The 16456-nt window shown below is 37.9% G+C and overlaps 2 protein-coding genes across 15 annotated transcripts in view; one reads left to right on the forward strand and one right to left on the reverse strand.

Moving 5' to 3' along the window:
- The window catches only part of TPD52L1 (TPD52 like 1), a 109496-nt gene that overhangs the window by 86988 nt on the left and 6052 nt on the right, over positions 1-16456 (forward strand). For 3 of the 14 annotated variants that reach the window (XM_004044633.5, XM_055392056.2, XM_055392057.2), the window contains exons 4-7: positions 7430-7531; positions 11165-11179; positions 12855-12893; positions 16244-16304. In XM_004044633.5, coding sequence (XP_004044681.1) covers positions 7430-7531; positions 11165-11179; positions 12855-12893; positions 16244-16304 — 217 coding nt within the window. Of the gene's footprint in view, positions 1-7429; positions 7532-11164; positions 11180-12854; positions 12898-16243; positions 16327-16456 lie in introns of those variants that run through there. The other 11 variants (XM_004044631.5, XM_004044635.5, XM_004044632.5 and 8 more) reach the window with 8 other exon arrangements.
- Positions 15130-16456, reverse strand: part of HDDC2 (HD domain containing 2) — a 42330-nt gene continuing 41003 nt past the window's right edge. Inside the window, exon 7 of the transcript XR_008681195.2 lies at positions 15130-15493. The gene's annotated coding sequence lies outside the window, so the exon portion shown is untranslated. The remainder of the gene's footprint in view (positions 15494-16456) is intronic.

The following is a 16456-nucleotide window of genomic DNA, read 5'->3' on the forward strand; positions in this document are numbered from 1 at the left end:
GCTCTGGCTAAGACTTCCTGTACTATATTGAATAGAAGTGGTGAAAGTGGGCATCCTTATCTTGTTCCAGTTCTTGAGGGAATGCTTTCAACTTTTCTCCCATTTAGTATGAGGCTGGCTGTGGGTTTGTCATAGATGGATTTTATTATCTTGAAATATGTCCCTTCTATGCTGATTATGCAGAGATCTTTAATCAGAAAGGGATGCTATATTTTGTCAAATAACTTTTCTGTGTCTATTGAGATGATCGTATGATTTTTGTTTTTAATTATGTTTATGTAATGTATCACATTTATTGACTTGCATATGTTAAAGCATCCCTGAGTCCCTGGTATGAAATCCACTTGATCATGGTGGATTATATTTTTGATATGCTGTTGGATTCAGTTAGCTAGTATTTTGTTGAGGATTTTTGTATCTATGTTCATCAGGGATATGTTTTCTTTTCTTGTTATGTCCTTTCCCGGTTTTGGCATTACATTTGGTGATACCAGCTTCATAGAATGATCTGGGAGGATTTCCTCTTTCTCTGTCTTTTGGAATAGTTCCAGTAGGATTGGTACCAATTCTTCTTTAAATGTCTGATAGAATTAGCTGTGAATGTATATGGCCCTGGACGTTTTTTTTATTGTCAATTTTTTTATTACTGTTTCAATCTCACTACATATTATTGGTCTGTTCAGAGTTTCTATTTCTTCCTGATTTCATCTAGGAGGATTGTATTGATATATTTCCAGGAACTTATCCATCTCCTCTAGATTTTCTAGTTTGTGTGCATGAAGGTATTTGTAGTAGCCTTGAATGTTTGTATTTCTGTGGTATCAGTTGTGATATCTCCCATTTCATTTCTAATTGAGCTTCTTTGGATTCTCTCTCTTGTTTTCTTGGTTAATCTTGCTAATGGTCTATCAATTTTGTTTATCTTTTTGAAGAACCAGCTTTTTGTTTCATTTAACTTTTATATCTTTTTTTTTGTCAGTTTCATTTAGTTCTACTCTGATCTTTGTTATTTTTTTTTTCTTCTGCTGGGTTTGGGTTTGGTTTGCTTCTGTTTCTCTAGTTCCTCGAGATGTGACATTAGGTTGTCTATTTGGGGTCTTTCAGACTTTTTGATGTAGTCATTTAATGCTATGAAATTTCCTCTTAGCACTGCTTTTGTTGTATCCCAGAGGTTTTGATAAGTTGTCTCACTATTATCATTCAGTTCAAAGAATTTTTTAATTTCCATCTTGATTTCATTGTTGACCAAAGATTATTCAAGAGCAGATTATTTAATATCTACATATTTGTATAGTTTTAAGGCTTCCTTTTGGAGTCAGGATACTTGATATGAATTTGGTTTTCTTAAATGTATTGAGACTTGTTTTGTGGCCTATCATATGGTCTATCTTAGAGAATGTTTCATGTGCTGATGAAAAGAATGTATACTGCAATTGTTTGGTAGAATGTTCTGTAAATATATGTTAAGTCCATTAGTTCTAGTGTATAGTTTAAGTCCATTGTTTCATTGTTGATTTTCCATCTTGATGACATGTCTAGTGCTGTCATTGTAGTATTGAAGTCCCCCACTACTATTGCATTGCCATCTATCTCATTTCTCAGGTCTGGTAGTAATTGTTTTATGAATTTTGGAGCTCCAGTATTCGGTGCATATGTATTTAGGATTGTGATATTTTCTTATTGGACTAATCCTTTCATCATTACATAATGTCCCTCTTGGTCTTTTTTTAGTGTTGTTGCTTTAAAGTCTGTTTTGTTTGATATAAGAATAGCTACTCCTGCTCACTTTTAGTTTCCATTTGTGTGGAATATCTTTTTCCACCTCCTCACCTTAAGTTGATGTGATTCCTTATGTGTTACGTGAGTCTCTTGAAGACAGCAGATACTTGGTTGGTGGTTTTTAATCCATTTTGCCATCCTGTGTCTTTTAAGTGGAGCATTTAGGCCATTTACTTTCAAAGTTAGTATTGAGATGTGAGGTACTGTTCTATTCATTATGCTAGTTGTTGCCTAAATACTGTTTTGTTTTGTTTCATTTTGTTCTTGTTTTATAGGTCCTGTGAGATTTACGCTTTGAGGAAGTTCTATTTTGGTGTATTTCAAGGTTTTGTTTCAAGATTTAGAACTCCCTTGAGCATTTCTTGTCAGGCTGGCTTGGTAGTGGCAATTTCTCTCAGCATTTGTTTGTCTGCAAAAGACTTTCTCTCTCTTTCATTTATGAAACTTAGTTTTGCTGGATACAAAATTCTTGGCTAATTGTCTGCCAATTATTTTGTTTAAGGAGGCTAACGATGGGACCCTAATCCCTTCTGGCTTGTAAGATTTCTGCTGATAAACCAGCTGTTAATCTGATAGGTTTTCCTTAATAGGTTACCTGATGCTTTTGCCTCACTGCTCTTAAGATTCTTTTCTTTGTCTTGATTTTAGATAACCTGATGACTGTGTGCCTATGTGATGATCTTTTGGTGAATAATTTCACAGGAGTTCTTTGAGCTTCTCGTATTTCATTATCTAGATCTCTGGCAAGGCCAGGGAAGTCTTCCCCAATTATTTCTTCAAATAAGTTTTCCAAACTAAAATTTTTCTTCTTCCTCAGAAACAGCAATTATTCTTAGGTTTGGCCATTTAACATAATCCCAAATTTCTTGAAGGAGACTTTGTTCATTTTTTTTCTTTGTCTTTGTTGGATTGTGTTAATTTGAAAGCCTTGTCTTTGACCTCTGAAGTTTTTTTCTACTTGTTCTAGTCTATTGTTGAAACTTTCCACCGCATTTTTTATTTTCCTAAGCAAGTCTTTCATTTCCAGAAGTTGATTGTTTTTTCCTTATGATATATATTTCTCTGGAAAACTTTTTATTGATGTTCTGTATTTTTTTTAAGTTTCTTTTAGTTAGTTTTCAGCCAACTTACCTTTCTCTTGTATCTCCTTGAGTAGCACAATTCTGAATTCTTTATCTGGCAATTCAGAGATTTCTTCTTGGTTTGGATCCATTCCTAGGGAGTTAGTGTGACCTTTCATGGGTGTTATAGAACCCTGGTTTGTTATATTACTAGAATTACTTTTCTGGTTTCTTCTCATTTGGGTAGACTATTTCTTAAAATTGTTCTTGAATTTATTTTTGCTTAAATTGTTTTTAAACTTAAATTTATTTTTTCCCTCTTAAGGATTAGACTTTAATGTTTATTTTAACCTAATTTAATTTTTGGTGCTTGAAGGGTTGAAGACTCACTATGAGATCCTTAGTTACAGAAAGTTTTTTTGTGTGCTGGCTTTCCCTTATGCTGTTTGTAGTTGTTACATTCTTGGTGTGTGGGTGAGTTCACTGCCTCTTATGGAGTTGGAATGGCAGGTATCTCTTGAAGCTTATCTTGTTCTCTCATGGTGTACCCTTTATTTATTTATTTAACTTTTTTCCCACTGTTTTGTTTACTGAGTTGACGATTCAGGCTTTAGACCATTAGGAGAGGTATCCCTGGTTAGGCACTGGTTGTGGCTAAGGCAGGTGGGTAGATGTAATACCCGATGGTGGGCTGAGGTCCCAGCCTTGATTAAGTTGGCTGGAGGAGCTCTCAATTAGATGTGCTGAGGTTTTACCAAGGTGAAGAGTGGGAGCTACCTCAGCTCTCCTGCCAGGTCAGCAGGAAAGCTACTCACCTCACAGCCTTATTCCTGTCCCAGTGTTCTGGCTATTCGGATAAGACAGGCACCTCTTTTCATCTGTGGAAATGTTGATGTTCCAAGTAGGGAGGAATTGTGACTTTGCCTCTCATGCAGGCTTGAATCTGGAGTGTGTTCCTCCTGTGGGGCTGCACTCACCCTGGATTATTCCAGAAAGGCTGTCTATAGATGCCTCCATTCTTCTGGGGGAAGCCCAACTGTGTCTGCAATAGAGTGCCAGGGGAAACAAGGACCCCTTCTTTAAGGCCCTACACAATCACAGGGGCTGCCTGCCGTTTGGGGTAGAGGTGCAGACTTTCCCTACTGCGCCCAGCACTGCAATTGTGTCTCTGCTATGAGAAACTTCCCACCACTGGAAAGATTTGGAACTCAAGTCCTGCTGTTCACATTCTTTTGTTCCATAGGGTGATCCTTTGATGTAGTGCTCGCCCCCTTCCCTTAGAAATGGGACATCCTGAGAGCTGGACTGCAGTGATTGTTATTTCTCTTCTTAGTCTAACCACCCAGCAGGACTACCAGGCTCCAGGCTGGTGCTGGCAAATGTCTGCAAAAAGTCCTGTGATATGACCAGTCTTCAGGTCTCCCAGCTGTGGATACCAGTACTTGCTCTGGTGGAGGTGGCAGGGGAGTGAAGTAGACTCTTTGAGAATCCTTGGGTTTAACGTGCCGGCTTTCTCAGATGCTGGTTATGCTAGCAGTGAAGTCGTCATGTGGACAGACTGAGGACCTCTGGTTAGCCAGGATGTTACAGGCAGCAGTATTAGCTGTTCTTTTCTTCTTCCTGGGATCAGGGTTATTCTGTCATGAGTTGCAGTAATGGCCTGAGTTGGTCTGCCTCCAGCCAGGAGGTGGTGTTTTCAAGAAGGCACCAGCTGCAGTAGTAACAGTGGGATTTAAGCTTGCACTAAATTGTCCAAGGGAGGTATTCTGGTTTCTCAGGCGATAGGTGGGTCCATAAAGCTCTCAAGAGTTTATGTCTTCTGTGTTCTGCTACCAGGGCAGGTAGAGAAATACCATCAAGTGGGGGCAGGGATAGACTCTCCTTGGGCGGGTCAGACTCTTCTTGGGTAGGGCTTGCTGCAGCCACTGTGGGGGTTGGGGGGTGTGGTTCTCAGGCCAATGAGGTTACCTTCCAAAGGGGATTATGGCTGCCTCTGCTGTGTCATATAGTTTATCAAGGAAGTGGGGGATACCTGGTAGCAAAAGGCCTCACCCAGCTCCCACGCAGTTGGCGAGGCCAGTCTCACTCCTGCGGTGCTCTGCTAATAGAGCCGAGTTTCCATCCAGGCAGCCTGTGCACACTGAACTCAGACCTGCCACAGGCCATAGGCTTCCCTGCTGAGAAAGCAAGCACAGCTTTCAGGCCTCGCCCCTACCTGTCTGCCCACAGTGTTGGTAGCTCCTGCGCTCATATCTGCAGCAGTTTCCACTCACCCCCCAGATTCTGCTTAAGAAAGTTCATGCCCAGTGGCAATTATTATAAAATTCAGTTGGAAGCTTCTTTCACCCCATGACCCCTCCCTAATTCCACTGGCTGCCTTCCTGGAGGCACTCTGTGAGATACAGTTATATACATTCCCTGGGCTCAAGCTAGAGAGACTGGGAGTGCCTATAAGGCTTTTCCCATTGCTGCTACTATTATATTTCACCCAGATCCCTAAATCCATTCCAGCTCTAAGTTAGGTTAAATCCTTCTCCTGTGATCTGGATTTTCAGATTCCCTAGTGGAGATGTGGGTTCAGAGGCAGGTTTTCTCCTCTCGCACTCTAGGAACTCAGGTTTTCACCCGTCTCTCAGAATTTGCAGTGGTGTGCCACTCCTTTCAAAGGATCTGTGAATTCTTTCGGTGTTGCTGGTAAGTTCCTATGGTGGTTCTTGGAACAAAAGTTCATGATGTGAGTCTCCACACACTATTCTGTCTGAGCAAGTGCAAGATGCACATTAGCCCTGTCTCCTATCTGCCATCTTCTGCCTGTCTCCTTGATAATAATATTTGATTTCATGTATAAACTGCCTGAAATTCCATGGTTTCATGTAGTCAAAAAATGTTTTTCCAAAATTAAAAGCTAAAATCATGTAGCAAAATGTAAAAATAAAATTTAATTTGAATGAGCTGACATCTTTTGGACCTTCAGAGAAAAAAAGAAATTAAGCAAACTTCCTAAAAGCTGTTCATTTCTTTCATCTTGTCTCATTTGCTGTTTGACCCAGTGCCATCTGGCATCCACATTCCTTGTTCTCCTCACACAGTCCTCTCCAGAGACACAAATTACCCCCTAGTCACCAGATTCTTCCTTGACCCTTATTCCGGTTGGTCTTTTCATTTTTGATAGGAAATTTCTGTTTAGTAAATGAACATTTGGTTTTATGATCTAGTTAATGTATGTCTTTTATACTTCCTAAAAAAACATTGTGTTAATAAATAACATAATGCTAACAATATTATAGACGGATTCCATTCTGCTCACAAAAAGAATACCACATTAATAAAGTTATTTCTGTCCTAGGGAAGACCAAGGCACATATTTGAAAATATTCACTAGAGCCTGAGATCATACTTAGGACTGGATGACTTGTGGGAGATGGAAGGGGTAGAGGAAAAAGGGCAGTTCCTACGTAGCTGATTTCATAGGGTATAATGTTTTCTTACAGATACCATATGCATGCAAGTATAACAGGGTTTTGGGAGAACTTACCTGGGAGCAGCATAAATCAGAAGAAGACAGCACATGCATTTTAAGATTTGAGGGTTTTTTTTAATGTGTATAAAAATTTTGTTGATTTACTATTATTCCTCAAGTTATGTACCTTTTATTTCCCACTTTCATAATCAACTCAGAAATTTCTCATCCCTATAGGTAGCATCACTGTCCTTCCTGTCATGATGCTCACAGCCTCAGGACAACCTTTGGTCTTGCTCTTATTTATCACTTACCATCTCCTGTTGAATCTGTCCATTCTATCCCTGTAATCCATCATACCTCTTTCTTTTCCTAGTGCCACTACTCCCAGTTCAGAGTCACAAAAGGTTGTCCCTTTTGATATCACCCACTCATTCATCTACTATTTATTGAGTTTCTTCTTTATCCCTTTGTCAGAGACCAGGGACACAAAGATGAATGGCTTCCTTGCCCTCAAGTAGTCAAGTCTGGTATGACATAGGCTTATCAACAAATATTCACAGTATATATTCCTAAAACTGTTTTGAAAAAAAGTCACTATATTATCTACAGATAATGTGCTTTTATTATTCCCAGCTATAAATACTAGAAAAGTAAGCTAAATAACTAGCTGTGTTTTGCCTTTTTCTGGCTTATTTTACCCAAATTAACAGTATAAGCTTAGATGTACCTTCAAAACCTAAACCTGCATTCTCTAATTTCTGTGTCATCCTTGGTGCCTAGAGCTGTCATTGACAAGTGTCTGTTTTAGAACTAATACACTTCAAGAACAACATTCTGCTCACTGAGCAGTTCCATTATTTGTCATGAAAGAGCTGCACATTCAGATCTGTATTTGTATTTGTATCTGTATATACTTCCTAAATTCAGATTTAATGGTCTGACTTTCCTTCTGATGAACAGCAGCCAACCCATCATCCCCAGACAATGAATGGAAACAGTGGTTTTGTGGATCTTCTTCCTAAATCTGTTGAGGAAAGGACATTTTCAAAGTAAGGAGTGAGAAGGAAGATGAATTGTTTATGGGAGATCATGATATAAAAACCGTGTTGTTCTGTTTTATTTCTAGCTACAAGAAAACACATGAAACCCTGAGTCACGCAGGGCAGAAGGCAACTGCAGCTTTCAGCAACGTTGGAACGGCCATCAGCAAGAAGTTCGGAGACATGAGGTACTGTGGAAAAATACCATGGGAACGGCGCTAAGCCCTTGGCTTTCCAATTGAAGGGAGCACTAGCTATTAGCTGCTCATCTCAACATATGTATTTTTTTATTTTAATGGATAAAAAAGTGTTATATGGCTGATATTATTGATGACTAAGATAAATTTTCACACTGGGACATTTTCTGCCTGAAGGTCAGGCTTAGGTGGCCTGGTCCCAGAGTTGCTGTTTCTACTAGGACCCGACCCGGTAAAAATAGAAGATACAGGGTAGTGAGGCAGATTTGAAAAGAATGCAGCATGTGCAAATTCTTACTAGCTGTAATATAAATGATAAATTAAAATATGCATTTAGTGGAATGTGCTCCCATAAACTATTCTAGATTGCATATTTGTATACATCCATCTAGTATATTTTTTCTGTGTTAAATAGGTACATATTTATCCTTTTATTCCATAAAGGTACCACACATATACACTTCTGGTAGTTTTCTTTCTTCATTTTATAACTATTTTGTGAGTATGTTAAATATTTATTGCACCTTCATTTTTAATGAATTTATCTCCCAGTGCGTAGCTATAGCAATACTTTTAGATAAGTACCCTTGCACATTTTCATTATTTTCAATATTTCACTGTTACATAAAATAAGGGTGACCATCAAGGTTGATTTTGACTTGAGAACCAAAAGTTCTCACTGGAGGCACCAGGAAAAAAAAATGTAGTATTGCCCATAGTTTTTCATATTATATACAATATATTATATACCATATTATATAGAGGTATTACTCTTTTAGTTTTTGCTTATTTAAATACCAGTCATAGTTTTATTTTGCATTTGGCTGATATGCCTTGGAGGATATTTCTTTAGAAATCAGTTTCATTTTTCCCTCTATTCTTTAAAAACTTTTCGAGCACATTTTACATTTCTTCTTTTAAAAAAAATCTCTGCATATTTATTTTACTGGACTCTTAAACTGTTACTTTTTTATTAAAAAGAAAAAGCTTTGGGCTGGGCACAGTGGCTCATGCCTGTAATCCCATCATTTTGGGAGACTGAGGCAGGTGGATCCCTTGAGGTCAGGAGTTCGAGACCAGCCTGACCAACATGGTGGGACCCTGTCTCCATTAAAAAAAATATATATATATACACAAAAATTAGCCAGGCATGGTTGTGTATGCCTGTAGTCCCAGCTGCTGGGGAGGCTGAGGCAGGAGAATCACTTGAACCCAGGAGGCAGAGGTTGCAGTGAGCCCAGATCACGCCACTGCACTCCAGCCTAGGCGATAGAGTGAGACTCTGTCTCAAAAAAAAAAAAAAAAAGAAGGAAAAGCTTTGACACTGAGAGGCAAATATCTTCCTAACTTTACACTTATAGATACATCTTTATAAATTATATTATTAAATTTTATTTACTTCAAAAATTGCTGGACTGTCCCCAATATTCATTCACTATTTTAACAACTAGGCATTCACAAGGACATGTGCATGAATCTGAGTACATTGTTTTATCTTCATTTTTACTAATGCCACAATAATAAAAAGTAATTGAAATTCTTCAGAAGCAGGTGTGATAAACAGGTAAACCTTCTGGATTATTAGTTACCCCTAATTTTATTACAAATAAAATTTGTAATAATTTTAACGGCATTATAACATTTATCTAAACTAATTAAATAATCCTTTAAAATAGGAAACCCCCTATAACCTGTTATACCCAAGAAAACATATTTTCCCATGTTTGTAAAATTGGTTCTCTTCATACTGTGTTGAAATCTTTCACTTGAACCCTGGGAACTCCAGCATGACACTGCTAACTAGAATAGTGCTTCTGCATCTTTAGGAGATCTTACAAACACCTCTGAAGCTTGTTTAGAATACATATTCTTAGGTTGCACCTCTCAGAGGTTGTGCTCAGTAAGTCTGAGGTGGAGTCTAGGAATCTGTATTTATAACAAGCTTCCAGATAATTTGGCTTCAGAAGGTCAGTTTATGAGGAAGACAGACATAGCTTAGCTCACCTGTACCTGGGGTTTTCACTAATAAAATGGAGATAAGAATAACAATGTCATTGGACTATTATAAAAGTAGCAGAAGAAAGCCTGACATGTATTATGCACTCAAAAAATTGCAGTTTTTTTATCTTTAAGTGACCAGCTCAGTTACAAGATGGCCCCACATGGTAGAAATTAGGGAGAGTACATTAACAGGAGCCCACTGTATTTCATAAAGGCCCTGCTCATTGTTCTTCCCAATAGTGAAGAATGAAGACTGTGTTTCACATAGGCAATATGTTGGCATTCATATTCAAACACTAATTGGGTACAATGTCAAGGTTGTATTGACTGCCTTTCCTCCTGTTTCAGTGTGGCTTTGTCTAGTATAGTGGATGGCCTATTTTCCAGGACTTCCAAACTTTCCATTTGTTATTACCCCATGTAGAGGATACAACATTTTCATTATAAACTATGGCTAAAAATATTGGAAAATACAGTCTGTGTTGCTAGATAATCAAATACAATCCTGAAATATTTTGAAGAGTTTGAAAATTTCAGAGCTTTATTTATATAATATTTTATGTGTATATTTCTCTCAAACTATATCTAACATTTGTATATAAATGAGAATAATACTTTGTGAAAGCAACAAGTTTTACAAAGATTTTTACTTTTAAATTATGCCCAAACAAGTAATATAAATAAAAGTCATTTTGGAAGTGTTTAAACTTAATTTAATACAAGACCTTAAATGGGAAAAAATAGTAAGCTTTGATTGTTTGTTCAAAAACTAATGTGCCAATTTGTAAATATGGGGAATATGTCAAAATTTGGTCACAGACCTTTTATTTTAAACTTCTTTTTGGTTAAAAGTGTCATATTAGTCTACATTTTTATTAGTTATACTATAACATTTTTGTGCATTCTGGTAACAAATTTCTGAATGTATTCAAAAACATTACCAGCAAAATTCAGATACCTTGGAAGAACAACAGTACCTCTCAGTTTTTCTTTAAAATAACTCCAAATCAATATTTACAGATTTTGTAAAACCTAGAATTTGGGCCTTTTAATAGCTGAAAAAAAAAGTTTTATGTTAAGATTTAATTTGTATGTTTTGTAAAAATAAGTTATATTTTTCTGAGCTAAGTAAGATTCTGATTTTAACCTGATTGTCATGGAATTGCCCACTCTCTTTCTCCATCCATAAAATAACATTGTTAATACCCACTTAACCAAAATATTTCCTGTGGAGTTAAAATGAGGTCATACTTAGGAAAGTACTCAGAAGAAATCCAAGCGGTTGGAATCATTTTTCTAATAACATTGGCATCTTCTGGGAACTTCTCAGTTAATTTGTTCAAACTGATCCACTGGGGACAAAATGTTTGGAGAAGGCATGTCATTTTATTACAGTCCAATCATTGTTATATACTTATAGGAATAACAGAAGCAAAACCTGAGTTGGTAAAATGATTTGTCAGAGACATTAAAAAGTCAGTATAATCAAGAGTGGTAAATGAAGCTACCCTGTCTGTGCTCTGGGGCCCTTGAAAGGGGACCACCAAGGGCAGTGCAGTGTTTCTCTGCCTCCTGTTTGCTAACTCTGCTCCTGCTCTTCTCTCCTGTGCTTCCGGGCTGCAGGTCTCACTCCATCGGGTAAGCGCCACGGGGCTGCGTGTGGGGCTTTGCCCACTCCCTTGCTGCCCCTTTGCTTTCCAGGGCTCCCTGTTTCTTTCACACTGTGCGTGAACCAACAAAACTACACTCTGTTTTCCAGAGAGTTCCCGTGACCAGGAAGATAGTTTATAGGGCACTTAATACATTTGAACTTATTGAAGTACATCTCTATCTCATTTCTGAATCATTTACACCATTTCACTTGCTGAGCTATCTCTCAGGAGTCTCTTTCTCTGCACCATTTCTTCCTTTGTTGACAGAGGTTCTTAGAATTGAAAAGAAGAAGAAAAAAAACAAAGTGGAGATTGAAAGTTATATATGTTTTCTAAAACTTCTAGAAAGTAAAGTTGAGAAACAAAAACAGATTTTCTCTAGATTGTCATGTTTCTCTGAACTTCTTGTACCCATAATTTGTGTGGATGTTTCACCTTCAACTTTCTGTGCCTTCTGAAGTTGAAGGGAAGAAAGGTACCGGAAAAGCATGTATGTTAAGAAGTTTGTGATTGTTAATCCCAAGCCCCCGAATTAAGCCTTCTTTTAGCCGAAATCTTATTATATACTTTTATTTTTTTAATTTTTTCCTAAGAAAGCGGTCTATATTTACAGAGATACACCAATTGGTAATGCAGATGAGGCTCTTTTAGTGATGCTTTTGAAGTGTAATTTCTGAGGAAATATCTGCCTAATAGTTTCTAAATTAAGTGTCTAGGGTAAGACCGTAAGTATCCCATGAATTTGTTTGTCCTTTTCTTTCTGTGTTCTAGCAAAGTGCTACCCATACTAATGCCCTCAGTGGATATTATCAGGGAAGGGTGACAGATTTGGTCCCTGAACTATTAGCTCCTTGAGAGAAGAGAAAGCAGGGACGCTGTTGAAAAGTGTGAGGTGGGAGCAAGCACTAGGCCAGGAAAATGGACCCATTGTGCTCCTCCCCCTGCCCAGCCTGATTTCTGAGTGGAACTCAATAGAAAGTAACAGGCAATCAACCAGAGGGAAGATGAATCAGCTACTAGGATTAATGGGATGAGAAGTCTAAATCTCTTAAAATTCTCAGGAATGTTTGTGTTTGTACCAGATGTTCTTGACAATCATCTAGTACAAATCAATCATCTTGACAATCAAACCAGAATGGATGCAGAAGTCCCTATGGCCTATGAGAACTGTGTTTGCCTGGCATGTGCTTCCTTGAAAGTCTTATGTTAACCTCTTGCTTTCCTCTGGCCAGTTTCTCTACCATGGAATGATTAGCTTCTACCTGCCTGGCTCTATTTCCTGGATACTGCCTTTTGCTCCTTACTGTCTTCCTGAGCAGAAGGGAGTAGAGACCTAAGTTGGGCCTGGAGAAGATGCCCATGGGCTACTGGGCTCACCTGGGAGAAAACAGACATTCTCAGATTTCCTGGCAAAAGGAGGCTGCAGAAAGTAAAATAATATGCAACCGTGGATCCACCATCTACTTTTCATTTATACCCTTGAAAGCTGACTATGCCCATTATACCCAACAAAAACAAATGTCATCTTGGTTAGATGGGCAGGGAATATTTCAGATATTTGGAATTGCTGTTTTAGAACTACGAATAGGGAGTTTTTCATGTACTTATGTGTGCTCTCTTCTTTTTTCTTTTTTCCCCTTTAATCTGCTTTTGCTCTGAAGTTACTCCATTCGCCATTCCATAAGTATGCCTGCTATGAGGTAATGTGTGTAAAATATTTTATGTAATATTAATATGAAATGTGTTTAAGGTGTTATTTTATTTATATTTACTTATGGGGTTCCCCTGCTTTATGTGAAAGGAAATTGCTGATGGTCTTCAAAAGAAAAGGCTGACAATTCTGTAGAAGAATTGCGTAGCTTGGGCTTTTGACCAGACATCCTGGCTTAAATCTAGTCTTTCCTGTGTGACCCAAGACAAGTGACTTAACCTCAATTCTTTTATCCATATATTGCAAGAAATAAGACCTACTTCATATGGTGTTTGTGAGGCATAAACAAAGGAACCTACATAAAGCATTTAGCACAGTGTCTGAACATGCCAAGCAATCTTGCAAAGGTAAACTTGGGTTTCTTATTTCAGCAGAATTAAATGCTAGCCTGGGGGCAAGTTTAAATGAAAGGATTGAAGACTAACAAGGCTAAAGTTCTAGAGAGGATATCATTAGGATTTTTAAGGTAGATATTAAGGTGAGATGTTTGTTAAATAATAAAATGTCAGTATAATTACTGACCAGATAAAAACTGGTGAGAAAGACATTCCTAACTCCAAGTTTGCATGGCATAGTGATGCAATCAGATAAAATTAAACTAATAGCAAGACAGGAATGAGTGTTAAATTGAAAATCAGAAAATGCAGGCTCTAGCCCAGCTCTGCCAAGGATTAACTTTGCACTCTTGGGAAAATCACCTCAATGGTATCAGCTTCATCATATTTAAAATAAGAGGCTAGAATCAGATTAGCTGCTTGTCAAAGATGCCCCTCCACCCACCGAGCCCTAAGGCTGCCTTGAGATGAAGCCTTTGGGATCTTCCCCCACTTCAGTCAGAGCTATGCCTCTTCTACCTGCTTTATATTGATGTTGTGGTTTGAATGCATTATAGAGGGAGTTTAGTTACTTTCAATAGTTTGAGACCGCCGAAGCCAAATTCTTTATATATATAATCTTTTCCTCTGTTTTTTAACTGTCATGAAGAGAAATTCTTCCTAGGGTCATTTGCAGTGCTAAAAAAGTTTGTACATCTGATTAAATCTGATTAAAGTTGTACATCTGATTAAATCTGATTAAAGAGCTTCTCCCTGTTCTCCAGCATGTATTCTAGTATAATTTAATTAGAAGAATGTCTGTTCTATTATATTTTATGAAGGAAGGCTCTTCTACACTGGGGTTATGTGGTTAATTGGTTGATTTGGAAATTCAACCGCAGTATTTAGTTCTCTGTATTTGGTGGTAAACAGAGAGTACAGATTCAAGATTGCTTAATTCATCTTTGAATGGCTTGCTCTCCCTAGTATAAGAATACCCAAGTTGGGTAGTGGAACCTAAGGCTCTGTTCCCCTTTACTTGTCAAATTTTAAATCTGGGTGTCAGAAGAAGGCTAGTAAAAATCAGCATGGTTTTCCCCTGTGAACGAGGAATTCATCTAGTAGTGGCTTATGGGTCAAATGTAGTCTGCATGAGCTTGCCTGAAACTAACTTGAAAAAAAATTATTTTGCTTGTCTAACATATACCCATGAACCATTTCCTCACTGTGGGCCTGTGTAACTGATGGATGACAGGCAGTCATGTGTGCAGGCTTGGCCAAATAAAACCTGCAATGGAAATGAAGTGCCAATAACTATATACTTTTTGAGTCATGCAAGTATAATTTTACTAACATTTCATCATGAAACAGCATTATGGAGGATCACTCATAGGAATTTGACTCGTGTTTGAGTCGTACACAAAATGTGATGCCATGTCAGGGCCCTCTGAATTCACCATTGTTAATCTGTGCAGCCTGAATGCAGGTACATTTCTGACCATGTGGAGCACCAAGGACTCAGGAGACAATCCCCAAATTCACTCATAAACATCTACATTCATTGCCTTTTAGTAGTATAAAAGTGATACTTCATTCTGCACCACATAATGAAACCTATATTCTATAGCTGTTCTCCTTTATAAAGTTTTTCTAGGCCATTCCTCTTATTTTACTTTTTTTTTTTGCACTCAAGAGAGAATAACAAGTGCCTTATTAATTCAACATTTAGTTGAATTATTTGATCTGAAAATGATGGCAGTTGTTGCTGCTGAAAGCTGACATGGATACAAGATTTAAAATACACTTAGTTCAGTTCCTGTTTCTTTAGTAGGAGTTGGTGGTATTTTTAATGGTGGTGATGTCATTAAATTATAATATCATGGGGCCAAACCCAATACAGAAAACCAGAAAGCACCAAATGAAGTTTTTAATGCTTAAAGCAACAAAATTATGTATAGATTATTTAATGCAATGAATGAGTCACAAATAAAATGCCATTAGGGGCCAGGCACAGTGGCTCACGCCTATAATCCCAGCACTTTTGGAGGCCGAGGCAGGTGGACCACCTGAGGTCAGAATTCGACACCAGCCTGGCCAACATGGTGAAACCCCATCTCTACTAAAAATTCAAAAAAAATAGCTGGATGTGGTGGTGGGCACCTGCAGTCCAGCTACTCAGGAGGCTGAGGCAGGAGAATCGCTTGAACCTGGGAGGCGGAGGTTGCAGTGAGTCAGGATCAGTTCACTGTATTCCAGCCTGGGTGACAGAACAAGACTATCAAAAAAAAGAAAAAAAAAGCCATTAGGCTGCAAAGGTTCTATTTGGTAAGAGAACAAGTAGGTATATCTATTTGAGAGGAAAAATAACGCATGCTAATAACACCATTTTGATTGGGCATTAGGTAGGTAATGGGTATGTTTCATCTTAAAATAATGAAAGCATTAACTTTCCAAAACACCACTTCATGTAAGTTGTCAAAATGATTATTTTTTTAAGGCATGGAAAAGAAAAAATATATGAACATTTTTTTCCTTGCACTATTTCTGAATTGTCTCACATTTGCTGAAATAAATAACTTTAAAAAATGCCAAGTGGCAAAACTCAAACATGACATTCATCATATGGATTTTCCATTGCTTACTAAAAAACCTGAGTCAGGAAGAGGAGTGTTGTGATAGAAACAACAAATGCTAAATGAAAACTTAAGCTACCCATTGCTCCACTGGCTCATTGGAAATGATTTACAGTGTACCATGGAATTATTGTGTCATCGCCAAATACCATATTATTTACTGTATTATGTACTGATCATTTTACCTAGAAAAATTCCATGTCAGGTTATGGTTTCTGAACCTAACCTAACAGAAGTGACATACATTTTAAAACGTGGTTGGTGCAGGTGGCAAGCTGACAGGTAGCTCTGTGGCAGAGGCCGTGTTTACAAATATGAGCAGAAAACCAAACAGCATGGTTGCTAAGACAGCTAGGCCTTTGGAGCTGACCTCTCTCTTTTTGTTATTTTAGGAATTCTCCTACTTTCAAATCATTTGAGGAGAGGGTTGAGACAACTGTCACAAGCCTCAAGGTACAGATGAAGTGAATTATGTGTGAGTAGGTCCATTGACTCAGGACAGCTTAGCCATTGCTGCGGTTAGTTTAAAGTTGAGGCAGGGCCAAGAAGGCAGGCTTGCATCAAGTCAGACCTTTTCTTTCACATATAAATCTATGAATAAAACC

Source organism: Gorilla gorilla, chromosome 5, assembly GCF_029281585.2.
Source record: "Gorilla gorilla gorilla isolate KB3781 chromosome 5, NHGRI_mGorGor1-v2.1_pri, whole genome shotgun sequence".
Classification (NCBI taxonomy): domain Eukaryota; kingdom Metazoa; phylum Chordata; class Mammalia; order Primates; family Hominidae; genus Gorilla; species Gorilla gorilla.